Source organism: Alosa pseudoharengus, unplaced genomic scaffold, assembly GCF_046254945.1.
Source record: "Alosa pseudoharengus isolate Yale_2024_CS ecotype anadromous, Long Island Sound unplaced genomic scaffold, YU_APseudo_1.1 YU_APseudo_1.1_scf_10, whole genome shotgun sequence".
NCBI classification, from domain to species: Eukaryota; Metazoa; Chordata; class Actinopteri; order Clupeiformes; family Clupeidae; genus Alosa; species Alosa pseudoharengus.
Genome location: NW_027468565.1, coordinates 40605834 through 40633125, shown reverse-complemented (window position 1 = coordinate 40633125; position 27292 = coordinate 40605834). Strand labels below are relative to the sequence as shown.

Below are 27292 nucleotides of genomic sequence, written 5' to 3'. Positions count from 1 at the left end.
CCTATGGTCTAACACAGGGGTCGGGAACCTTTTTTGCCTGGAGAGCCACTTTTACCAATTTTTTTTTTTTTTAATCTCAGAAGAGCCACATAAAGACGGTTAAAAGAAAAAGTTTAGATATTTAACGCACATTTACTGTCATTCAACAGAGGATTTTTAAATACATTTTCTACTAGTTTTAAAAGTAATGTGCAAGTAACTTGAAATGTAAAGTGGAATGACAGAAGTATAGGCCTTAGGCTTCCCATGTAGGCTAAACACCACCATCTAATTTCCCAGTGTTCTTTTGGTATGCAAAGTAACATCATAGTTAACAACACTCAATTTTCATGACATGACATGTCATTGGCGAAATTGAACATTAGGCCTACTGTACCAGAGATTAGATTTGGTGATGGCCTTGGAGTCTGGCTGGCTCATATTCAGTGAGGTGAAGTTTCATGCAAGAATTGAGGCTGTCATCATTTAAGGACAACTCCACGCAAAACTGTCATATATCCATAACGCCAACTAAAACCATGGCATTGTGTTGGTTTTAGTTGGCGTTATGTGACAGTTTTGCGCGGAATTGCCCTTAAACGTGAGCGCAGGTTTGTCTTTATATTTTTCATATGTGAGAAAGATTTCTCATATGCAAGTGGAACTGAACAGGGTTAACACAACAATACTAACTCGTTGCAGTGTGCGATATATAACGGGCAGTTAATTTCGCGTTTTCAGAATCGGTCTTCGGATGGAAACTTTCCCATTTCAGCCTGCTTGTGTTCGCGCTCGCAAGCTGTGGTCACTGACGTTTCCTTTTTGGCTTTCTTATCTAGCCTACAGCAAGCGCACACATCAACAATAACAATTAAAGTGTTCTCGTTCATCTTTTTTTCTCTTCGCCATTTTCTTCGTTTTGGATACAACCGTTAGCTACAGTAGCTGAATTTTTAAGTAAAGCATCAGCGGATTTAATGTTATCTCGGCACAGCATTGTCCAATAAAAAAACGCGTTTTTGTACAGTAGCCTACATCAATGTAACCCTGAACTTCAGCGGTAGAGAACAGACATGGGATGGATTAAACTGCGTGAACATATATTATATTTCGAACACTATTTTAACATTTTGATTTCAGTAGGTCCATTTTTAATTTAATACAGTACCAAAATTATTCATGACTTATTGAGTAAACAAATGGCAGGTTTGTCCGAGAGCCAGATGCAGTTCCCAAAAGAGCCACATGTGGCTCGCGAGCCATAGGTTCCCGACCCCTGGTCTAACACATACAGATATAGAACCCTATGGTCTAATACATATATATATATAGAACCCTATGGTCTAACACATATAGATATAGAACCCTATGGTCTAATAGAACCCTATGGTCTAACACATAGGCACTGGAAACCCTATGGTCTAACACATACTGATCAAATAAAAACAATGATGATTATTCTCTGTGCAGGCACTTAATGAGGATAAAAGCATCAGATATTGATTTCGGAGTGGGCATGTTGTTTATTTTCACAGTTCCAAATGAGTTCTTAATGTAATCGTTGAGCAATAGTTCAGGCTGACTCATCAAATGCTTAGGATGCCCACTTTGCCAAGTACTGAAAGACCACTCTCTCCATCCACTGCACAAATCAGCGAGGTGGATTGACCCCTACTGACCCTTCGGAGAAACGTTCCCCTCTTGTCCCAGAGGGCGTGTGGTTTCCCGTTAGATGAGTCCTGGCCAACCTGTCCCATTCTCTGGCAGCCTAACGAACCCTTGATGAGTGATCCAGTGCTATAATCTCATATGCACCACACACAGCCATATCTGCTTAACTCCCTTGGCTCTCTGATTATTTATGTCTAGAAGGGGTGGGAGGAAAAAAGACGGCTCCTGTTGAAAGGAAGCGCTATTTTTAGACGTGCGGTAATTCATGCCGGTCCGATGCCACACAACTAATATTAAGTGGCACATAAAGTCCTTGTGGTGAAAGGGAGCCGGTCCTCTGACTCTAGTTCAACATGAATGGGGAGTCATCAATCATCGGTCAGCTGAAGTGAATTAGAGGCGGCTGGGGGGGGTGGGGATGGTGGGGGTGGGAGGGTGATGGGGGGGAGGGGGGGTGCTGGGACAAATAGCAGCGAGGGATGCGGCTGCCTCGGTCTGACTGATTTACGGAGAGTGCATCATATGGGGAAATCACTGCTCTTCGGGAATGCATCAACGGGCATCCATCATGAATCATGCCCGGCAGAGCCTAGCCTTTAATGGACCGTCGATAGAGCCTAGCCTTTAATGGACCGTCGATAGTCAAACCTGGAAATCGCTGCACGACAACTGAGAGCAGAGCAGCACACACGCTGCACACAGAAATAGTCCTGACTGCAGAAAGAAAGAAAACAAGAAAGAAAAAAAAAAACCAGCAGCCAAGAGCCGGAGAGCAGGCTGGGGGAAGCACATGACACATGACACATGACACATGAGCGCCCCACTGTGGTCAAAGCACAAATGTACAACTGAGATCCTGTTCCTCCAAAACATGTAAAGGCTTCAGCTCTGCTGCCTGCAAACGATGCAGTCTCTGCTGTAATTTACAATGACTGATGTCTTTGACCCTTTCTATGAATAATGTGTTTGGACAGCAAGATGATGGACTACAGACAAGAGCCCGTTAACCTGTGTGAAAGCTATTTAGCTTCTATTTCAATTCAATAGCTGCATGCTGATATCCCAGTGCATAAATATGTATCAGCTGCCTACATGCCATTGTAGCGTTCATTCAGTATTCATGTATAGGCTCACTGTAGTCACGGAAGGTCATCTTACCACACGTTCATAATGCTCGCGGTCTCTGTCAAAGTCAACGGCCCGTCCATCCAGGGACCAGATGAAGGTGATGTCCAGTGAGGAGTCATGTGACGCGGCGCACTGCATCCGGACGGCCTCCCCAACAGTGACATCAGCATTGGCGGGCGCCAGGGTGATCTTGGTCGCATCTGCAGAGGCAGAGATATGCTCAGCTTTGTTGACCTTGCATCACAAACAAAAAGGATATTTTGTGAAAAGAAAATGAAAAGCTGTAAAATCCTGCACACACATGCACACACACACACACACACACACACACACACACACACACACACACACACACACATACACACACACACATAAATCCAAAATCAAAGTGTGTTTATCCATGAAGTCTTAAGTGCAGTACGAGACAAGACCCAGCAACAGCACTGTGTTGATATGGCCACTAGGGGGTGCTGGGGGGCAGGTTATTGAGCACAGCAGGATATCTCAATTGCAAAGCGAGGACAGATAATATTGTGGAGGCAAATCCATGGCCACGGGGAGTCTGAAGGATAACTGAACCACACAGACAAGCCTGTGAGAGCTTGTTTACGCACACAAACAAACACGGCATCAATAATACACAGAAACAAACACCCCACAACATGTTGCAAAATGGGCTAGATATTACTATCCTACACATTGCATTACTTCTTGCTCATATGTTTTTCATAGCCAGTGTCTTACCACTTGCTTTTATAACATATTGCCAGAAAGCATCTCAGTAGCCCAACAACAGAGACACAATGTGATTGTAGAGCAGCTCGAGTGAGAGCTCTTTGCATGTTGAATGTGATAAGCATACTTGACCAGCAGAGAGACAAATGAAATTACTGGAGATGCAATCACTCCGTCTATTTCACCCAATTTGCTTTTTACCTCTATTACCGAGGCATAAACAACTGTTGACATTCTTACCTCATTGGTTACCATGTCAACCACATTTCATTAGAGACAAGGCAAATGGTGACTGTTAAGTAGCTTGGGTCACAGCCCTTGCTGATTCATAGTGGTTCAGACTAATAGCATGACACAGGGGGGTTGATGACCGAAAGCAGCACTAGATTGGAATATGTTTTGAAAGGGCAACTTGGACAAGCACAGTAAAACACCCCCCTGGAGGAGCTTGCTGATGGACACTTGCCTGTGATGGAGAGGAAGCCGGTGCTGTTACCCTTCCCTCTTCCATTCTCAGCAAAGCACGTATAGCTCCCCTCATCTGCTTTGGTAACGTTGATGATTTCCAAGCTACCATCGTCCCAAATCAATATCCTGAAACAACAGCAGCACTCTGTTAATGATGACGCCTGTCTTTATCTGTCTGCTTATTAGCACAATACAGCATTACACACCCGACACGTCAACAGCAGCCTTTCTTCCTCATCATCTCAATAACACATTTGTTTACAGATGGTCCTCCTGGTTGGCCTGTGTGCGTGTGTGTATGTGTGTGTGTGTGTGTGTGTGTGTGTGTTTGCCTGTGTCCAGACCATGCTGCAGGCAGGGGCCGATGGGACGGAGTGCTTGTGCTGGACCTCAGCCCATACGTCCCCTGACACAACTCAATGGCCTTCGTAACACGAGATTAACATTGTGTTGTCTCTGAGGAGACCCATGGACACACACACACACACACACACACACAAACACACACGCACGCACACACACACACACACACACACAAACATGCACGCACGCACGCAGACACACACACGCACACACACACACACACACACACACACACACACACACACACACACACACACACACGCACGCACGCACACACACACACACACACACACACACACACACACACACACACACACACACACACTTGGAGCATGAGCCTGATCTGTTGAAGGAGCTTAAGATGTGGCTTAGTGTAACTGACTGAGGTGAGGAAGAGATCTGCCCATCTCTTAACACTGCCCCTCACACACACACACACACACACACACACACACACACACACACACACACACACACACACACACACACACACACACACACACACACACACACACACACACACTTGGAGCCTGATCTGTCTGCCCCTCTCTTGATGCTGCAAGCACTGAAACCAACATGACAAGGGAACGGGAGGCGAATACAACTAAACAGTTATTGACATTATTGACCGCAGCATGGAATTGATTTATTACATCAAGAATGTATCTACAGCTGAAATATCTGTGGATATACAATTTAACCCATTTGTTACATCAGGATGCCAGAAAAAAAAGAAATCAGTTGATGGATGACGTATCAGTGATGTAAAAAAAAGAGATCAGTTGGTGGATGACGTATCAGTGATGTAAAAAAAAGAGATCAGTTGGTGGATGACGTATCAGTGATGTAAAAAAAAGAGATTAGTTGGTGGATGACGTATCAGTGATGTAAAAAAAAGAGATTAGTTGGTGGATGATGTATCAGTGATGATGTAGGTTCAGGACTGAGGCTTGTGCTTGGTCCAGTGACCTCTGACCTGGAAGAGTTTGACAGCAGCTCTGTCCCCTTGCTCCAGGAGAACGTGGGCTTGGGGGCGGCCCTGGGCTTGCACTCGATCACCACACGGCTGTTCTTGGCCGCCAGGGTCTTCCTCTTCAACGGGTTGTGCTCAAACGTCGGGCCACCCGCTGACCACACAAAAACAACAGCTGCGCATCAGTCAAAGCCTCCCACACGGTACACGACACTACAAGCGACACATGTCCACTAAGTGGTTGATAAAAGCTTATTGCGTGCAGTTTCGCCGCATACAGTATCAGATGTCAGGCGCTTGCATGCCAAAAGGATTTGCTCTAATCTCAAGAAGACCTCAAGCCTATTAGCTGATCAACTATGCACTGCCTTCCCCTCAGAGTGGTGGCATGAAGCTGCCTGCAAGGAAGCGCTCCTCATCACTCACGCATTAATACAGATGATGCCTGAAATATGGATCACATGTTTTATTACATGTAAGGTCATTAAACTGAGGTGCTAAAGCTGTGACCAGATACTCAGAGATACACTTTCCATAACAGAGATCTGTACAATAAGACTAAAAAAATATTGCTCTTGTCTGTTAGAAACTAAATAAAACATGATGATTAAGCAATTAAGAGCGTTTGAGATTGATATTGGTAATTATGTATATCCTCACCACCTAATCACTACTAACAGCAAAAGCGGCAGCTTCAAAATCAACTCTGCTGGTTGATGTCAATGGACTATTGTCTGGACCTCTTTGCTTGCTATAGTTAATATCCGCTGAAGTGAAACCAAACTTCAGTTACGCCTCTGCAACGGGTCAAAACAAAGGCCAAGAGATTAGGATTCCAATGGAGGCTCCACTGGCGTGATCCGCGGGTCAGTCGCAGTTCGGGCGCCTGGCGCTAGGGAAGCGTGCTGAACAGTAGGCCCTCTTCAGTGCCCCACACTATCCCATAATAAGCCACATCACACCTACTGAGAGGACACGCTCACCAAACACACGCAGCTCTGCGTTGGCGTGGAGGACCCCGTGGCGGTTCTCTGCGATGCACTGGTACATCCCCGAGTCCTTAAAGGTCAGCTCGCTGAACTTCAGTTGGTGCATGCCATACTGCTGGTGGGACGACAACAGAAAGAAAGCAGCCTTTAAAAACAACCCCCCCTGAAATGACTGTCATTGCAAAGTAATTAATCAAACATAGCAGAAAGAAACATCACAGAGAGCTGTGCTGCTAAAGCATGCTAATGTATCAGGCACTGAATGGGACTTCACTGGGAACAGTGGGGAGGACAGTGGGGAGGTTCCCTGTGGAGGTCTCCCTTCCAGCTCCTTTGTGAGGAGGTGATATAGCCGCTCTGTTCAGCTCCTTTGTGAGGAGGTGATATAGCCGCTCTGTTCAGCTCCTTTGTGAGGAGGTGATATAGCCGCTCTGTTCAGCTCCTTTGTGAGGAGGTGAAATAGCCGCTCTGTTCAGCTCCTTCTGCATGCAGGCTCCGTACGCTCCTGGTCCTCCAGCCGCCAGGCTGGTTACGTAAGCCCGAGCTGGCACCCCGTCAGAATCAAGACGTAGCGTTCCCTGCCACCCTGGCCCAGCCTGGGCGAGACGCGTGCCAGCGAGCTGTCAAGCCATGAGGTGGCGGCGGGGAGTTGAGTAACCGCTCTGCTGCTTTGCTTGTTTTCTGAAAGCGCTCTTTGGGCAGCCCGGGAGTTAACAGGGCGCTGGGGCGCCAGCAAGGGAGATGAGGGATGTGGGGGGGGTGAGGGCCGGTCAGGGCGCTCCTTACCGGGTGGCCGTTTTTCAACCAGCGGATGTGGGGCTTGGGTTTCCCACTGGCTTCACAGGACATAGTGTAGGAGCTGCCGATGTCACGCTCGGCGCTCACAATGTGCTCCACCCACTCAGGAGCCGCTAAGGTGGGGGGGAGAGAGAGAGAGAGAGAGAGAGAAAGAGGGAAGACAAGAGGGCACAAGTGAGACCTCTCTCAGAAGAACATAGCTTTCATCACTCACACCAGGGTGGAACACAACGCAGCCAGCAGTGACAGTGTCCTCACTATGTGGAGTCTTTTTAGCTGGTGGTGTACAGTACCACGTAGCCAACAGTGTCTCTCTAGAGAGAAGAATATTTACACATCGTTCTTAGGGCATATCTACTCAGAAAAGCCACCACTCTCTCACTCACAATGATCCATGTGGTTACACTGGGGAGGTGAAGAAAATAATGACAACAAGTCAACAAGTCAACAAGTCAACAAGTCAACAAGTCAACAAGGGGAAAAAAATGAAGTTGCAGAAAACAATGCAGCGCAAGCTATCGCTTCGCCAGAGAGCTTCCTCTGATCCTCACGTTTTTGACACTCTAATGACTAACACCTGCTCGGGGCACGTCCCCTTTGAGTTAGACTCTGTTTGAGTTAGACTCTGTTTGAGTTAGACTCTGTTTGAGTTAGACTCTGTTTGAATTATTGAGTTAGGCTCTGTTTGAGTTATTAAGTTAGGCTCTGTTTGAGTTATTAAGTTAGGCTCTGTTTGAGTTATTAAGTTAGGCTCTGTTTGAGTTAAGGCCCATTCACACCAAGAATGATAACGATAACTATAAATAAATATCGTTAACGTTAATATGAATGACAACGTTCACACATAAACTATAACGATAACGACATGAAGAACGATATTGTTGGGGATCACTTTCAGAGCGATTTTCACAACGATAAAATGCTTATAGCCAATCAGAACCCATCGAATTTTAGCCGTCACATTCATTAACACAAGGAGAGACTTTGTTTATCGTTGTTCAGTGTGAACGCTTTTATCGTTATGGTTATAGTTATCATTACCGTTATCGTTCTTGGTGTAAATGGGCCTTTAGACTCTGTTTAAGTTAGGCTCTGTTTGAATTAGACTCTGTTTGAGTTAGACTCTGTTTGAGTTAGACTCTGTTTGAGTTGGACTCTGTTTGAGTTAGTTTCTGTTTGAGTTAGACTCTGAGTTATTGAGTTAGACTCTGTTTAAGTTAGACTCTGAGTTATTGAGTTAGACAAATTCTATGTGTAAAACCAATTACCGAATTTCAAGATTACTTTGCTGCATTGTATTGCTGAATGGGTCTTGTTGAAGTACTTTCTCCATATCTATGATGCTACACCCACGTCCACAGCCTCATCCATCCTGCAGTCAGTGGCTTGTAACAGCATCTTACTCCGAGTTAGTCCAGTCAGTGGCTATTTAGGTGTTCTTGTAACAGCATCTTACTCCGAGTTAGTCCAGTCAGTGGCTATTTAGGTGTTCTTGTAACAGCATCTTACTCCGAGTTAGTCCAGTCTGTGTGACCCTAATGTGGAGTATGAGAGAGTGTGACCTCTTACCCTCCACGTTGACCTTGGCCCTGTGATTGTGCTTGCCCTTGATGTTGATGGCCTCACACTCGTAGGTGCCTTCGTCTTCGTACTGCACGTTCATTAGGTGCAGCTGACCACCGGCCATGCTGATCTCGTGCGTGGGGGGCAGCTCCCCATCCACCTTATTCCAGCGGATCTTGGGGATGGGGCTGTGGAGGACACACACACACACACACACACACACACACACACACACACACACACACACAAACACACACACAAACACACACACAGAGAACCTTTCAGAGAGGAGCATCCAATTGCGATCACCATGTGTAGATCTGTTCAATAGACCGACTGGTCAGTGCCCTAAATAATGCTCAAAATTGGCCATTGCAGACTAGAACTAGAGAATGTAATTCCAGGGAATTACGAGTGTTATTATTATAATAATAAGAAAAAGTTGCCTAGGAAGAACAGTACAGTGCATTTTCATGCACTGTAATAAGAAGAAATCGGATAACAGTAGATTGCATTTTCATGCACTCTAATTACAGCAGAGTTGACAGAAAGGCAGTGTTTACCTTATCAATCAATCAATCAATTAATCAATCAAAAGATTAATTTGACCAGGTCATCAGAAGAGGGAGATCTCAGAACTCACTTTCCCAGGGCGAAGCATTCCAGTGTGATGTTCTGGCCGACCAAGGCGTTTGTCTCGGGGAACATGACGATGATGTCGGCTCGGTACTTGCGTGGGGAACCTGGTGGGAGGCAGCATTTGGGAGGCTGAGAACAAGTGAGTCACCTAGTGGACAAATCCTCCTTTTGGCTGCACATTAGACATGGCCAGCTGAAGCCTATGGTGACATCCTCCTGCTATGAGTACAGCCTATAGTGACATCCTCCTGCTATGAGTACAGCCCAATGTCACAACAGGCTCAAGAGGAGGTTACGGTAGATTATAAACAATATCATGGAGGTATGACAGTAAAGGTGGTGTATCATGAACACAAATATCTCACACAAACAGATACAGACAGACCTACACAAACATACACACATACACACACACAGACAATAATGTAAGAATCTACAGCATAGCCTGTCTGAGAACATGAGATTCAGCATAATGTCCCATGTGGTGATCTTATCAAGATAACATGAGATTCAGCATAATGTCCCATATGGTGATCTTATCAAGATAACAAACAAAGGTCCATGCTGTGGACTCACCCTGACCCAAGAGGTGCCAATGGCATCAATCAACTGCAGTATGGGCATGGGGCAGGCCCCACACACACACACACACACACACACACACACACAACAAACATACACAATCAAATTGCAAACAAACAAGGAATGCACCCACACTCCCACCACAATCATGCACATACACACACACACTGTTACGACCCTGTTGACTGTTCTTGGGGCTCCGCCCCTTTATTCTGTGTGTTGCCTGTCTGTCTCCTGCAGGGTGCTGAGTGCAGGGGTGGAGCCTAATAGTTAATGGGCTGGACTATAAGAAGGCCGGGTTTCCCATGGACGCTCTCTTGGCCTTATTGCTCATGTGTGGCTCCGATGGGGAGAGCCTGGAGAGAGGTGGCCTTATTGCTCATGTGTGGCTCCGATGGGGAGAGCCTGGAGAGAGGTGGCCTTATGGCTCATGTGTGGCTCCGATGGGGAGAGCCTGGAGAGAGGTGGCCTTATGGCTCATGTGTGGCTCCGATGGGGAGAGCCTGGAGAGAGGTGGCCTTATGGCTCATGTGTGGCTCCGATGGGGAGAGCCTGGAGAGAGGTGGCCTTATGGCTCATGTGTGGCTCCGATGGGGAGAGCCTGGAGAGAGGTGGCCTTATGGCTCATGTGTGGCTCCGATGGGGAGAGTTTGGAGAGAGGTGGCCTTATGGCTCATGTGTGGCTCCGATGGGGAGAGTTTGGAGAGAGGTGGCCTTATGGCTCATGTGTGGCTCCGATGGGGAGAGCCTGGAGAGAGGTGGCCTTATGGCTCATGTGTGGCTTGCCTGGATGGAGAGAGCCCTGGCCGCTCGTGTAGCCCTGTGCTGGGGAGAGCCCTGGCCGCTCGTGTAGTCCTGTGCTGGGGAGAGCCCTGGCCGCTCGTGTAGCCCTGTGCTGGGGAGAGCCCTGGCCGCTCGTGTAGCCCTGTGCTGGGGAGAGCCCTGGCCGCTCGTGTAGCCCTGTGCTGGGGAGAGCCCTCGCTGGTCGTGTAGCCCTGTGCTGGGGAGAGCCCTCGCTGCTCGTGTAGCCCTGTGCTGGGGAGAGCCCTCGCCGCTCGTGTAGCCCTGTGCTGGGGAGAGCCCTCGCTGCTCGTGTAGCCCTGTGCTGGGGAGAGCCCTCGCCGCTCGTGTAGCCCTGTGCTGGAGAGAGCCGTCGCTGCTCGTGTAGCCCTGTGCTGGAGAGAGCCTGGATGGGGAGAGCCCTGGCCGCTCGTGTAGCCCTGTGCTGGAGAGAGCCTGGATGGGGAGAGCCCTGGCCGCTCGTGTAGCCCTGTGCTGGGGAGAGCCCTGGCCGCTCGTGTGCTGGGAGCTCCTCCGTCTTCGTCGCGTTTTGTTTTGGTTATTCATTTCCCCTAGACACACTTTGCACGACACTTTGCTTTTATACATTATACTGACGTTTCTATTTATGTAAATAAATGATGTATTTATATTGAACGCTACGGTGTGGTCTCCCCCATTTTATGTCAGGTCTGCTTTGAGCCAAGCAGCCTTGACACACACACACACACACACACACACACACACACACACACACACACACACACACACACACACACACACACACACACACACACACACACACACACACACACTCACTGGACAGTATTTACTGCACTGCCCGGCGCAGTCGTCCAGCCTTCAGATTGAATAAGGAGAGCTGTAAATATGGGCCACGCCAGTGCCGGGAGCCTCTCCCTTGTCTAGTAACGCAGCCATAATAGAGCCCATGCAGCCCTCAGGACCTCAGGACCCCCGCCTGAACACCTCACTAGCCAGACAACACACAGAGTCCATGTACGCCTATGTGTCCACATGCCCCATGTACGCCTATGTGTCCACATGCCCCATGTCCGCCTATGTGTCCACATGCCCCATGTACGCCTATGTGTCCACATGCCCCCAGCACACTCTGCTGACCAGCAAGTCTACATCCTAAAGAGCTGCCCCATGCTGATGCCTCCCATCTAGTATGGAAGCGTTAGTGCACAGCAATGTGGGTTTATAGTATGGGAGCGTTAGTGCACAGCAGTGTGGGTTTATAGTATGGAAGCGTTAGTGCACAGCAGTGTGGGTTTATAGTATGGGAGCGTTAGTGCACAGCAGTGTGGGTGTGTGGGTTTATAGTATGGGAGCGTTAGTGCACAGCAGTGTGGGTTTATAGTATGGGAGCGTTAGTGCACAGCAGTGTGGGTTTATAGTATGGAAGCGTTAGTGCACAGGAGTGTGGGTTTATAGTATGGGAGCGTTAGTGCACAGCAGTGTGGGTTTATAGTATGGAAGCGTTAGTGCACAGTGTAGGTTTATGTCTACAAGTGCAGCACCAGTGCACTTGTATTTCTGGTGTTTGTTTTAGTTCTGTGTCTGATTTTGGTTGTGCAAGTGCTAACGTTACAGTGAAAGCTGAAATCATCTGGAAACCAGTGGCCTCCAGGACTCACTTTTCTCTGGAACTATTAACCATTTGGAATCATTTGGAGCTGCTGTTTGCAAAATTGCCCGATTGCCCAATCTGAGAGGTCAACCAATTAGCAACCAGTGTGGTTGGCTAAGTGATTAGAATTAATCATTTAGGTGAAATGTAGCTACACCAGTAGCTATATCAGCAAAATGTAGCTAGACCAGTAGCTAGATCAGTGACATTTGGGAGCATCATTTCAAATATTCTTCCTCCATGTCACCCAACCCTATGCCAATTGGTTAAAGGTTTAGACCCAATAGTTTCAAAATTAATCTGAGATCTATGTCTGTTAGGAGGCGCCGAATAGATCCCCAATAAAGCAAAGCCAGACTCTATTCACAAAGCGACTTTCTGGTGTGGTTATACTAGGCTATTGTGAAATAGGATGTTTGTGTATAAAGAGAGAAGGAAAGGACCGGAACACAAACAAAGAATAATTGATGGACTTTCTGAAACCCCCAGCTGCCTTCATGTGTTTCCAGCCACACACACACACACACACACACACACTCCACAGGAAATAAATAAATAAGTCAACAAAAGACTTTCTAAAGACTCCGCTCTGGAGGTTGAAAAATAGACCCAGTATGCATGCCCCAACTTGTTGTTTTGATCCATTTCTTCCCTAGTTTGGCACAACTGCTCCAGTTCCTGGGACAGAGAATTTTTCTTAACCCCTTGACAGGGAATCCATAAAAACTTTCTTATCATACTGCCTTCCACCACTTACCCTGGGTTTGGTCCTGGATAATAATAATAATAATAATAATAATAATAATAATAATTATAATAATAATTACTCCTCAGAAATTCTATGCAGGTTCTATAAAAGGGCAAAGTCAAGGTCTTGTTTGTGTCTCATCTTGTTTGTGTCTCACTTCATGAGGACTTCATAATATTATTTCTGCAAGACCTTCTATTCTCCCACAACTCCTGCCCTTTACCTCTAGGAAAGTTCACTTTACTCAAACAAACAATGTTTACATGGAGAAATGTCTCAGCAGAGAGCAAAATACTAACGTTTACGTGGAGAAATGTCTCAACAGAGAGCAAAATACTAACGTTTACATGGAGAAATGTCTCAGCAGGGAGCAAAATACTAACGTTTACGTGGAGAAATGTCTCAGCAGAGAGCAAAATACTAACGTTCAGACAGAGTCACCAGAGGGATGAACTTGCTAAAAACACTCTTGGCGATAGAGCGACTGGACACGAAGCAGGAGTAGTTGCCGCTGTCGGCCGCCACCACTTTGGAGATATAGAGATTGCCGGTGGTCTGCGAGACAAACTGCCGGTCAGTGGGCGGGATGAAGATAGGAAACTCGTTGAGCATCCAGCGGTAGGACAGGTCATCTGCAAGGGACAGAAGGGGACAGTAAGACTTTCAAACTGGGTAGGAAAATGAGCTGTAAACTGCTCTGTTCTAACTCCATCTTATCATGATGATGATTCAGCCTATGTCTTGAAATCCTAATAACACAGATAATGAACCATACAGTCTGCATGGCTCCACTGAGATAATATGGGCTATTTATAGAAACCTCATTAATGAGAGACAGAGGGATTTGCCTTAGTGTTGTGTTTGCCCTCCACATCTGCCTAAAGCATCTCTCTGCTGCTCTTCTCCTGGATTCAATTTCTCCATTGCTTCCAGGAAAAAACAAAAACCCTTAAGCGTACATTACACGATGGGGCAGTCGTGGCCTTTATGGGGCAGCCGTGACCTACTTGGTTAGCGTTTCGGACTTGTAACCGGAGGGTTGCCGGTTCGAACCCCGACCAGTAGGCACGGCTGAAGTGCCCTTGAGCAAGGCACCTAACCCCTCACCGCTCCCCGAGCGCCGCTGTTGTTGCAGGCAGCTCGGGGAGCGGTGAGGGGTTAGGTGCCTTGCTCAAGGGCACATTACACGGCTCTATAAAGCGGCTCTATAAAGCGTACATTACACGGCTCTATAAAGCGTGCATTACACGGCTCTATAAAGCGTACATTACACGGCTCTATAAAGCGGCTCTATAAAGCGTACATTACACGGCTCTATAAAGCGCACATTACACGGCTCTATAAAGCGCACATTACACGGCTCTATAAAGCGTACATTACACGGCTCTTTACGGCTCTATAAAGCGTACATTACACGGCTCTATAAAGCGCACATTACACGGCTCTATATAGCGTACATTACACGGCTATATATAGCGCACATTACACGCTCTATAAAGCGGCTCTATAAAGCATACATTGCACGGCTCTATAAAGCGTACATTACACGGCTCTATAAAGCGTACATTACACGTGTCTATAAAGCGTACATTACACGGCTCTATAAAGCGTACATTACACGCTTTATAAAGCGTACATTACATGGCTCTATAAAGCGTACATTACACGGCTCTATAAAGCGGCTCTATAAAGCGTACATTACACGGCTCTATAAAGCGGCTCTATAAAGCGTACATTACACGGCTCTATAAAGCGCACATTACACGGCTCTATAAAGCGTACATTACACGGCTCTATAAAGCGTACATTACACGGCTCTATATAGCGCACATTACACGGCTCTATAAAGCGTACATTACACGGTTCTATATAGCGTACATTACACGGCTCTATAAAGCGCACATTACACGGCTCTATAAAGCGCACATTACACGGCTCTATATAGCGCACATTACACGGCTCTATAAAGCATACATTACACTGCTCTATATAGCGCACATTACACGGCTCTATATAGCGAACATTACACGGCTCTATAAAGCGTACATTACACGGCTCTATATAGCGTACATTACACGGCTCTATATAGCGTACATTACACAGCTCTATATAGCGTACATTACATGGGTCTAACAGCAGAATCAGGCTAGAACACTGCAGCTCTCCTGGCAGCCACTGTGCTGCTTTGTGAGTTGATGATGTTAAAGATGTCAACACAGTGTAGCACTGTAGCTGCCTGGCTGATGCCCCCACAGCACTGTAGCTGCCTGGCTGATGCCCCCATAGTTTATCTGCCTGGCTGATGCCCCCACTGCACTGTAGCTGCCTGGCTGATGCCCCCATAGTGCAGCACTGTATCTGCCTGGCTGATGCCCCCACTGCACTGTAGCTGCCTGGCTGATGCCCCCACACTGTAGCTGCCTGGCTGATGCCCCCATAGTGCAGCACTGTAGCTGCCTGGCTGATGCCCCCACTGCACTGTAGCTGCCTGGCTGATGCCCCCACACTGTAGCTGCCTGGCTGATGCCCCCATAGTGCAGCACTGTAGCTGCCTGGTTGATGCCCCCATAGTGCAGCACTGTATTTGCCTGACTGATGACCCCATAGTGCAGCACTGTAGCTGCCTGGCTGATGACCCCATAGTGCAGCACTGTATCTGCCTGGCTGATGCCCCCATAGTGCAGCACTGTAGCTGCCTGGCTGATGCCCCCACACTGTAGCTGCCTGGCTGATGCCCCCATAGTGCAGCACTGTAGCTGCCTGGCTCCTCTAGCTGTTGGCTGCAGCAAGCTGAGCTGGGTAGCGCCAATTTTCTTTTCTTCGTTTTATTTGGTACCAACAGCACTTTGTGGCCTCGACAAACAGAGACCTACAGTATGTGAAACATCGGCGGAGTTCCCCTTGACATGGTGGTGCTGACCGCGGGTCAGTGTGGTGACCGGTCCACCTCACCTGGATAGTGTTGCGGGGGCACGCACAGCAGCACGGCGCCCCATCCCTCGTTCACTTGCACCGCCTGGCGCTCCTCCGTGGAGAACATGTTCAGGACTACAGGGGGGTCAAGACGCAAAGAAAAGAGACGGACAAAAGGGAGGAAGAGAAGAGTGGAGGAGAGAGAGAAAAGAAAGAAGAGAGTGAGACAGGATGAAGGAGGGGAAGACAGGATGAAGGAGGGGAAGACAGGATGAAGGAGGGGAAGACTGCTCCAATTAACAAACTCAACCACTCTGCCTTTGTGCCCCTCTGTATTTGACTACAGGCCACACATGCCTCGCATGCCTTGATGTCCTTGGATCAAAATAATGGCTTTAGTCATATAGCCCACTGAGTGGGAAGTGCAGCATCATCACTCTGACAGAAAGCTCTTAGTTCAGCAAAACCAACATCCCGTATAGCGTGCCTGACATTTTAAAAATGAATCTCCATTAAGAGGCAGGGGTGAGGGCATTCAAGTTTCAAATGAGAGTTTGCGTAATGCTGGCCAGGGAAAAAACATCACCGTACAGACACACAAAGGGCCGTGACCGTGATGCGTCATTACGTAACGCACCGCAGTCCTGGCCCCGTCACGGTCACTTACAGCCGAACTGGACGGAGGCCTTCATGCTGACCACGGTGCCGTAGTCGTTGGTGGCCTCGCAGGTGTAGTTCCCCACGTGCTTGCTCTTGTCAGGGTTGCTGATGACCAAGTTGCCTCCCTCCAGCCTGTAGTGATTGTTGGCTGATTTCTTGAAGTCAATCTCTACCTTCTCAAACCTCCACCTGGAAACATGAGATTCAATTTCAAATCCCCTGGGTGGCTGAGACGTGGAATTAAAAGCCCCAGAGACCGATAAATCTCATTAGGAATGTGGCCTGAGCCAGGCTTAGCAGTGCTGGATACCGCCATGCCAAACCTACACGGCACTTCAGCCTACGAGTGGGTCTGTTACACAGGGCTTGTATTGCTCTCTCTCCCTTGTTTATGTTTCTCCTATAGGCTGAGTTTTGGTGTTTGCGCTGTGGACGCGGATGATGCGTAATGGCTGGCATCACCTCCAGTACTTATACCGCCCCTATCCCAAGATGCCGCTCTCTCTCTCTCGGCTTGGCCTTCTTGCGGACGACATACTGGGCGCGCTACTTTAGTTTAAAACGTTAAACTTTATTGTTTAGCTTTAGTTCTTTAAATGTAAATATATTTCTATATACGTTTATTCACGGCGATTAGTTTAGGTTTCCAGCACGTTCTTAGGGTAGTTAGGTAGTGTAGTTATGAAGTGGCACGGAAGAATCACTTTTTCTTTTGTGTTCGCTCGGTCGGGAGTCAGGCAAGCTTCCTCCGAACTAGACAGTAAGCGTGAGGTCTTTCTTTTGTGTTCGCTCGGTCGGGAGTCAGGCAAGCTTCCTCCGAACTAGACAGTAAGCGTGAGGTCTTTCTCTTGTGTTCGCTCGGTCGGGAGTCAGGCAAGCTTCCTCCAAACTAGACAGTAAGCGTGAGGTCTTTCTCTTGTGTTCGCTCGGTCGGGAGTCAGGCAAGCTTCCTCCAAACTAGACAGTAAGCGTGAGGTCTTTCTCTTGTGTTCGCTCGGTCGGGAGTCAGGCAAGCTTCCTCCGAACTAGACAGTAAGCGTGAGGTCTTTCTTTTTGTGTTTTTCTTTTGGTCTTTGTAATCGTCATGTTTTTTGTTTGGTAATTCGTTCTAAATTGTTCCTTTGCATTAAATTGATACATTTTTCCCGCACAACCGGACTCTGGTGAATTTGTTTATGTTATATTGTCCCTACTTTGACATGGACTCGTAACAGGGTCTAATGGATGCAGACCTGGTGTTTTCTGTTACAGTTTTTCTCAGTTGCTAAAACACTAAAACCCATTGGCTGAAGACATTTTTTAGTTGCTTGAACTCATTAAGCTAATTGTTCAGTCTGTTGTCAATACCTTAAACCATTTCACATGGTAAAACGCAATTTGTAGATCTCAGTTACAATTTTTTGCAAAACTTTGAACACATTCTCATTCTCAAAACACATTCTGCACTCTAATGCACACGCATCCATACTGGTAAAGTGGCAAAAATTATATAGAAATAGACATACACATGTCATTGATTAAACACAATCACTCAACATTGATTTCACTTGTTTCAAATGATGTGACAAAACCAATATAAGCCAATTCAGAGAGCAAACAGGTTGTTGAAGGTGGGAATGAGAATGGATAGAAGAAACTATGTGAGAGGATGAGGACGAGTGCATATGCGAGGTGGGGGACGATGAGGAAGGGGAGGATGGCAAGAAAGAGGATTTTTATTGGACACTGTAGTGCATTGTCTCTCTGGTCTCAGCATTAGGGTGGAGCCAGCTGATGTAGCAATGACTGTGGGTCAACACAGAGAGAGAGAGAGAGAGAGACAGAGAGAGACACAGTGACAGAGAGAGAGAGAGAGAGAGAGAGAGAGAGACAGAGAGAGAGACACAGAGATAGAGAGAGAGAGACACAGAGACAGAGAGAGAGTACAGGAACGGTTGATACAGTAAAAAATAAACAAGAACGTGCATGTGCCTTCTGACAAGGAAATGGTCAGCTAGGTACCAAGTCAAAAGGGCAATATGCACGTTGAGGGACTTTAAAGGGCAAACAGGAATTGCAGAGATGGAACGTCACAATGCAGGAGGATGAGAGGAGATGCAGATGCAGACCTTATGAGGTGAAGGAGCATGAGCTAGTGCTGGAGGGGAGAGCAGCAGGTCAGGCCTGAGGTGACCTTATGAGCTAGTGCTGGAGGGTGTCTGGGTTCTGCAGAGGTGAGCTGACTCAACACACAGGAGCTGGAGGTTTCACACCACCGCAAGCGAGTGCTGATGAGGGTGACGGACTGTTCCAGGCCTCGGGCTCCAGGATAACAACTCAGATTTCTAAAGGCCCCTCTCCCACACCCAGCACCACCACCACCTTACCCTACCCCATCCCACCCCACCCGCCCAGGAGCAACTTGGCTATTTTAAGAACCCTAATCATCACTGCAACAGTGAGCAATGCATGCCTACGTAATCGGACAGCATCTTTATGTGCACGTGTGTGTGTGTGTGTGTGTGTGTGTGTGTGTGTGTGTGTATGTGTGTGTGTGTGGTGTGTGTGTGTGTGTGTGTGTGTGTGTGTGTGTGTGTGTGTGTGTGTGTGTGTGTGTGTGTGTGTGTGTGTGTGTCTGTGTGTTGGGAAGGGAGGGGGATTCAGTGGCCCTGAGTGACGGTGCAGTAGCCAGGGAGCCAGTGGAGAGTAGATGACCTGTATGTAGCAGGTGGACTGGCCCGCACTCGGCAGCTCAGGATGATCTTGGCCTCAGGCGACTCCTCCGGGTAGATGGTGTCTGCAGGCTGCTCCTCAAACACAGGCCCATAACCTGCAGCTTCATCTGGAACCAGAGAGAGAGGGAGAGAGAGAGAGAGAGAGAGAGGGAGGGAGAGAGAGAGAGAGAGAGAGAGAGAGAGAGAGAGAGAGGGAGGGAGAGAGGGAGAGAGGGAGAGAGAGAGAGAGGGAGGGAGAGAGAGAGGGAGAGAGGGAGGGAGGGAGAGAGAGAGAGAGGGAGAGAGGGAGGGAGAGAGAGAGATAGAGGGAAAGATGGAGGGAGATGTGGAGGGAGATGGAGAGAGAGAGAGAGATGGAGAGAGAGGGAAGGAGGGAGAGGGAGAGAGAGAGAGGATGAGAGGGAGGGAGAGAGATGGAGAGAGAGGGAAGGAGGGAGAGGGAGAGAGAGGGAAGGAGGGAGAGGAAGAGAGAGAGAGGGAGAGAGAGAGGGAGAGAAAGAGAGAGAGGGGGAGAGAGAGAGAGAGGGAGGGAGAGGGAGAGAGAGAGAGAGGGAGAGAGAGGAAGGGAGAGAGGGAGGGGGGTGACCCATATTGTGACATGCTTTGCTTTTTTTTAATAATCAATACCCATGATAGCACATTGATAAATATACAGATAGATAGATAGATAGATAGATACTTTATTGATCCCCAGGGGAAATTCAAGATTAATTCAAGACAGTATAGTATGTATAGTAATACTGTATCATCTTACGTTTCATTTATTATTTTCTCTTTTTAATTATTAGCATTTTGTTAATTATTATTTTATTTGTATTTTTTAAACAGATATTGTATCTGTGTTGTTTTGTTATATGTTTGCTTTGGCAAACAAATTGAGGGAGAACTGAATGACAACACTGATGATACGTCTTTCATATTCACCAGGACTACCATATACTACCATCGGTGAATGCCTTCGTTTGCTGGCTTATTTTATTCCCAGGCCAGGGTGACGCAATAAGCGCGACTTGTCACACCAGATAGCAGTGAGTAACGCTTTCCCCGCGTGAAAACAGAAACGCCACAACGGGACAGAGACGCACTACTGAATGCCCTGTCATCCTCTGTCATCCTGACAGCCAAAATCGGGCTGCTGCAATGAAATCAGTGGGATTTGGACTAGCTTTGTGGATCTGGATGTCTGCTGAAAACCAGACACAGTTATCTTTCCACAACCAAGTTCCACTCAGATGTTGTAAAATAAATGCAAGGGGAGAGAGAGAGAGAGAAAGAGAGAGAGAGAGAGAAAGAGAAAGAAAGATAGAGATCCTTCTTCCCATACAAAGCAACTCAACTGCTGTCTAAATTGCAGGCTTCATCTGAATGCTATTGCTGCTGCTGCGCTACTTTAATTCCCTTTTCTCAGTCTGCCCACACAATGCCACAGGAAGCCCAAACGCCCAAACGCTAGGGGTGTAACGGTTCATGTATTCGTATTGAACCGAAACGGTACGGGCGTCACGGTTCGGTGCATGAATTTACACGGAGAATACACGGTATAAAAATACATAAAACTTGTGTGCGGATTAATTCATGTCATGCGCAATTACTGTTAAGTAGCGAGAGTTACGGGAGTTCTTTAGCGACACCTAACGCTAATCTGTAGCCTCGCCTTAGCTCGGAAGCTCTGATTGGCGTTGTTCAGCATTGGGTATGTGAGTGGAAAAAATGCTACACATATTCGAAGCCATCACCCAGATGATGTAGGCTACCAATCACTGAAACGAGGGGGAAAAAACTTCCCCTGCGCTTCAGCAGCCTTTGGATACACATACAAATAGGGCCAAAACCTATGGCTTAAATTAAATGATTTCGTAAGGACAGAAAGCTATGTAAATCGCGTGGTAATTACCTTTATGTTGGGGTAACTTGTAACTTCTCACATGAGGAGCTGGTAGTGTTAAGTGCATAGACAGTAAAATAAAGTGACAATGCTAACCAGGCTAATAAACAAACCATGCTATGGTGAGTTAACGTCAAAGGGCAAAGTCACGTGACTTCTAGTTGTAGTCTGTTTATGAAATGAAAGGAGCAATTTCGTTTTTAAAAAAAAAGGCAAAATAGTGTGATATTTTCACAGTTAGTAGGCTAGATTATTACTTTACACACAATGAAAAATATTGAGGCAAATTGTAGACCCTTCCATATACAACTAAACACAGATGTTGAAGGTCGTGCTTAAGTGGATTTTTAAAAATAATTTTCTATGTAATTTGCACTTTCAGAAATAAGAGATGCTGTAGGCCTATTTTCAGTTTTATAGCTGATTGTCTTATTTTGTTTACAAGTTACAGATGGAGTCTGGGCACTTATTGTACTGTTTAGCCTACATCTTACACACTTCAGGCTGTTGCAGATAACTCAGGGAAGAGACTGTATGACACTAGGTGGTACAGCCTGAGACATGTACAAAAAAAATGCTTTCTGCATTTTTGTTTTGCTTTTCCCTCCATTGTACCGAACTCGTACCGAACCGTGATGTCCGAACCGAGGTATGAACCAAACCGTGACTTCTGTGTACCGTTACACCCCTACCAAACGCCCAAACGCCTAAACGCCCAAACGCCTAAACGCCAGCCCCGCATGAATAGGACACAAAGACATAAACACAATATGAGCCCATGAATAACCAATGAGGCAAAATGTGCCTCTTAAAACTAGTGGAGTGTTCTCTTAAATTGAATATGTGCATGAGTGTGTGTGTGTGTGTGTGTGTGTGTGTGTGTGTGAGAGTTTGTGTGTGTGTGTGTGTGTGTGTGTGTGTGTGTGTGTGTGTGCATGTGTGTGTGTGTCTGTGTGTGTGTGTGTACATGTGTGTGTGTGTGTGTGTGTGTGTGTGCAGTGTGTGCATGTGTGCGTGTGTGTGTGTGTGTGTGTATGCGGATGTGTGTGTGTGCGTGCGGATGTGTGTGTGTGAGTGTGTGTGTGTGTGTGCGGGTGTGTGTGCGTGCGGGTGTGTGTGCGTGCGGATGTGTGTGTGTGTGTGTGTGTGTGTATGAAAGAGAAAAGAACAGCTGACACTTGTACAGTATTCCACATGGCGTTCCCCTGCTCTGTATCTCTGTGTGTGAAGACGAAGCCATTCTACTGAGAGATCACGTGCACTCTTTCCCTCATGTGCACTCTTTCCCTCACGTGCACTCTTTCCCTCGTCACTTCCACAGCCTTTAGAAACTCCAGTCAAAGGCACCGGAACGGGCCTAATATCCTAAGACTAAAGCAAACTATGAAACCCAGTGACAAAGGAGCTTTCCAGCCTACAGTATTCCCTGGAAAACATCTGCAACTGCATGACGGAGAACAGCATCACTTTAATAGTGGAGGATAATGCGTCAGATTCAGAGGTGACTTGTTTTATGTCATTTGTTTACGCACCATCCGTAGTTCCAGGACACATTTGAATTGGGAATAAACTTAAGGGCAGGCAGGACAGCGCCCCTGTGCAGCAATCTCGCGCCTGACAGTGAAGTCATTATTATTTCCATGATTCCACAAACGCAGTATTGAATGGGGCAGATGGCAGAGGGTACAGTATGCTGTTCCACTGGGCACAGGCCCACTGCCTGGAGAAAGGGCCTGCTCTCCCTACCCCCCTCTTTCTCTCTCTCTTCTCTCTCTCCCTCTCTCTTCTCTCCCACCCTCTCTCTCTCTCTCTCTCTCTCCCTCCCTCTCTCTCTCCCTCTCTTCTCTCTCTCTTCTCTCTCCCTCCATCTCCCTCTCCCTCTCTTCTCTATCCCTCTCTCTCTTTTCTCTCTATTCTCTCTCTCTCTTCTCTCCCTCCCTCTCTCTCTCTTTTCAATTCAATTCAATTCAACAAGCTTTATTGGCATGAATGTAAATTTTACAGTGTTGCCAAAGCATTCAATACAACAACAATAGTAATATAGATAATAATAATAATACAAATAATAATAATACAAATAATAATAATAATAATAATAATAATAATAATAATAATAATAATAATGAAAATAACACCTGGCTTTTAAATGAACAGAAAACAAATAAAAAAATAAAATAAAAACTATGGATTATTATGTTACTCATCATGTAACATGGGCTGTTCTCTCAGGATGTGGCAGGATTGGATGTACTCAGCAGCTAGGTGGACACAACTGTCTACTTCCCCCAGGAGGAATGATAGTTTTTGTTCATTGTTTGTGTCAAGAAATTCGGGACAGATATCTGCGATTTTTGTAAAATATTCTTCCCTTAGAACTTTGTATAATTTGCATTCAGTTAAAAAATGTTGTTCATTTTCCACTACATCACTGCAGTGAGCACACATCCTCTTTTCAGGGGCCAGCCAGGTTTGCCTGTGTCACCCCTTTTCAATAGCGAGGCTATGGTCGCTGAGCCTGTACCTTGTCAATAGCTTTCTATGTTTATAATTTGGAATTTGAGTTAAATATGGTGCCAATTTGTAATCAGATTTTATTAATTTAAATACATTGAGTTTACTTATTTGTTTAATGTTATCCCTCCAATTGTTAATGTAATTTTCTTTTGAGTTTTTTCTAATTGTTTTAATTTTGAAGCAATAGTTGAGTCAGTTTTGTTTAGGCCATGTTTTTCAATAAGGTAATCTAGGGGATTCTTCTCTGGGATACCATCCCTCAGCTGGGCAGCAGTGTGGTGGTATCTGCTTGGTTCACTGTGTTTTAGGTGATGCCAGAATTTTGCCGCTCTTTTGTGGATATTGAGAAGGAGAGGGAATCTTCCTAATTCAGCTCTACAACCCATATTCGGGCAATTCCTGTTTACTCCTAATACATTTTTGCAGAACTCTAAATGGAATATTTCGGGCTGGCTTTTGTCCCAAGTATCCAAATTGTTTTTATATTTAATGCCCCAGATCTCACTTCCATATAATAAGATTGGTTTAATTACAGAATCAAAACATTTTAACCATATTTTTAATGGGGGATTGTATTTAATTAAAGATTTTCTTAAAATATAATATGTTTTTCTTGCCTTTTCTGTTAAATCTATGATTGCTTTGTCAAATTTTCCAGTATATGAGATTATTAATCCTAGATAACAATAATGTTTTACTTGTTCTATTGATTGTTTGCCGATTGTGAAATGGTAATTGTTAGATGTTGATTGTTTTTTTTGGAAGATCATAATTTTTGATTTTTCATGATTGATTGGTAGGGCCCAAGTTGTGCTATATTCGCTTATTATATCAAGGCTTTCTTGCAGTCCCTCTGCCGTTGGTGATAGTACGAGCAGGTCATCTGCAAAGAGTAGACATTTTATCTCTCTACCCAGGAGGTTGAGCCCTGGGGAAGAGGTTTTTTCTATGTTGGTGGCCAAATCATTTATATAGAGATTAAATAAAGTCGGACTAAGGCAGCAACCTTGTCGGACTCCTTTGGTCTGGTTAAAAAAATCTGTTACTTTATTATTTATTTTTACGCAGCATTTGTTATTGTTATACATGTCTTTTATGATATTATACGTTTTCCCCCCAATTCCGCTATTAATTAATTTTAACATTAGTCCCTCGTGCCAAATTGAATCAAACGCTTTGCTGAAATCTATGAAGCAGCCAAATAATTTACCTTTTTTAATTTTATTTACATGTTCATCAATTATTGTTTGAAGTGTATATATATGATCCGTCGTTCTATTGTTTTCTGAGAAGCCAATCTGGGATGAATTTAGGATATTATTGTTTTTAATGAAGTTTGTTAATCTGTTGTTTAGAATTCCACAAAAAAGTTTTCCAAGGTTGCTGCCTTGTGATATACCTCTGTAATTATTTGGATTAAATTTGTCGCCTTTTTTATGAATTGGGGTAATGTGGCTCACTTTCCAATGATCTGGAAAGTGGCCCGATGACAGAATCATATTGAATAATTTCAAGATTGCCTCTCTTAATTTAGTTGTGCTGTGTTTCAACATTTCATTGTAGATTCCGTCAGTGCCGCATGATTTTTTGTTTTTGAGGGATTTTAACTTTGTTTTTAATTCGTGCATGGTTATTGTAGAGTCTAATTGATTTAATTTGTCCTTTTCTGTTTGTTCAAGTTTTTCCAGTTTATATTTTACGTTTTTTTGTTCAGGATTTAGACTATTTTTTTCGTACAATTTTTCAAAATGTTCTGTCCATTTTCTGCCATCCACAAGGGGGATGGAGTTTTCTTTTTTAGTTTTGTTGAGGTTATTCCAGTGATCCCAAAAGGTGTTTTGATCTAATGCATCTTCAATTTGTTTTAATTGTGTATTTACATGATTAGTTTTTTTGTGTCTTAGTAAGGATTTGTATTTCTGAAGGGTGTTATGATATTGTGATCTAATCTCTTGATTTGTTGGGTTGGGTGTGTTTTTTATTTGAACATATTCTCAGTTCCTTTCGCAGTGATCGGCAGTCTTTGTCAAACCATTTGTTTGCATTAGTATTCTTTCTTTTTTTAGTAGTATATTTTACTTTCTTTAAAGATCTTTTGGCCACTGTAGAAAAAATTGTTGTTAATCTTTCAGTGGCTAAATTGAGGTTTTCTTTATCATTTTCGAATTTGGTGAACAGGAAGGAATTTGGTGAACAGGAAGGAATTTGGTGAACAGGAAGGAGTTTGGTGAACAGGAAGGAATTTGGTGAACAGGAAGGAGTAGATCATGTTTTCTACTTGGTGAACAGGAAGGAGTAGATCATGTTTTCTATTTGGATGCAGTTTAATTGTGTTTTAAATTGTTCCAGATTGTCATTGTTCCATATGTATCTTACGGGGAGTGGGTGTAGCGCTGATGTAGATTGTTGGTGTTCAAGATTAGGGTTCTTTTTTAGACTAATGGTGATGTGACTATGGTCCGATAAAGGCAGCTGTGGCATCACCATGAAATAATTGATTTGATTTGGGTCTAGGTCTGTTATAGCATAATCCACCACACTGCTGCCCAGGGATGAGGAGTAAGTGTATTTGCCCAGAGAGTCACCCCTTGTTCTGCCATTGACAAGGTACAGACCCAGGGTTTTACAAAGTTGTAGAAGTTCCTTGCCATGTTTATTAAGCATATAGTCAAAAGTATGCCTTTGTCTGCTCACCACAGTGTTTTGTTGGAGTGTTGTAATATATTTTAGGCCAGATGAGTCAACATAATCATGGTCGTTTCCTGTCCGTGCATTTAAATCTCCCATAAGTAGTATTTTCCCAATGGGTTGGAATTCAGTGATATCCTTTTTTAAGATATCAAATGTATCTTCAGAGTAATATGGTGACTCATATGGAGGAATGTACAAGGTACATAAATAAGTGTCTTGGCTGGAGCATGTAAGCTCTTTGGAGAGTTTAAGCCATATATATGATGGTCCTTTTCTTACAATGTCAATATGTTGTTAATGACTCTTTGAACCAAACTATGATTCCACCTGAATTCCTGCCACATTGAATATTGGGGTGTTTAATAGAGGGTATATGTATATCTCTGTAGTTAAGTAGATAATAGTTTTCCTGTCCTTTTTTAGCCCATGTTTCAAGTGCTATCAATATATCTGAGTTATTTACAATATTTACAAAATCAAGATCTTTAATTTTCTCTCCAAATGAAGAAGAATGCATTCCCTGAATATTACAACTTGTGATTTTGAGATAATTCATTACTATAATATTATTTGCCAGAAAAAAGGATGTTTGACTACTCAAGTTAATTAATTAAACCTAATAGCTGGTTATAGAACACCCATGCAGTAAAGGGTTCCCAGGTGTATAACCAGACATAAAGATAAACAAATTATTAAAACAGTTTAGGTAAATAAGGAGAAAGAAAAAAAAAGAAAAAAAAAACCATACAGACAGACAGACAACACATAACATTGAGACAAAGACATAATGTTTTACACACACACACACACACACACACATAACATTGAGACAAAGACATAATGTT

At 45.1% G+C, this 27292-nt stretch overlaps 1 protein-coding gene across 1 annotated transcript in view; it reads right to left on the bottom strand.

Moving 5' to 3' along the window:
- Positions 1–27292, bottom strand: part of cntn1a (contactin 1a) — a 95462-nt gene that overhangs the window by 10711 nt on the left and 57459 nt on the right. The window contains exons 4-14 of the mRNA XM_076302432.1: positions 19338–19464; positions 16651–16832; positions 16023–16118; positions 13496–13702; positions 9311–9410; positions 8674–8855; positions 7093–7217; positions 6301–6418; positions 5321–5471; positions 3980–4107; positions 2812–2978 (exon numbers count right to left, since the gene is read on the bottom strand). Coding sequence (XP_076158547.1) covers positions 2812–2978; positions 3980–4107; positions 5321–5471; positions 6301–6418; positions 7093–7217; positions 8674–8855; positions 9311–9410; positions 13496–13702; positions 16023–16118; positions 16651–16832; positions 19338–19464 — 1583 coding nt within the window. The remainder of the gene's footprint in view (positions 1–2811; positions 2979–3979; positions 4108–5320; positions 5472–6300; positions 6419–7092; positions 7218–8673; positions 8856–9310; positions 9411–13495; positions 13703–16022; positions 16119–16650; positions 16833–19337; positions 19465–27292) is intronic.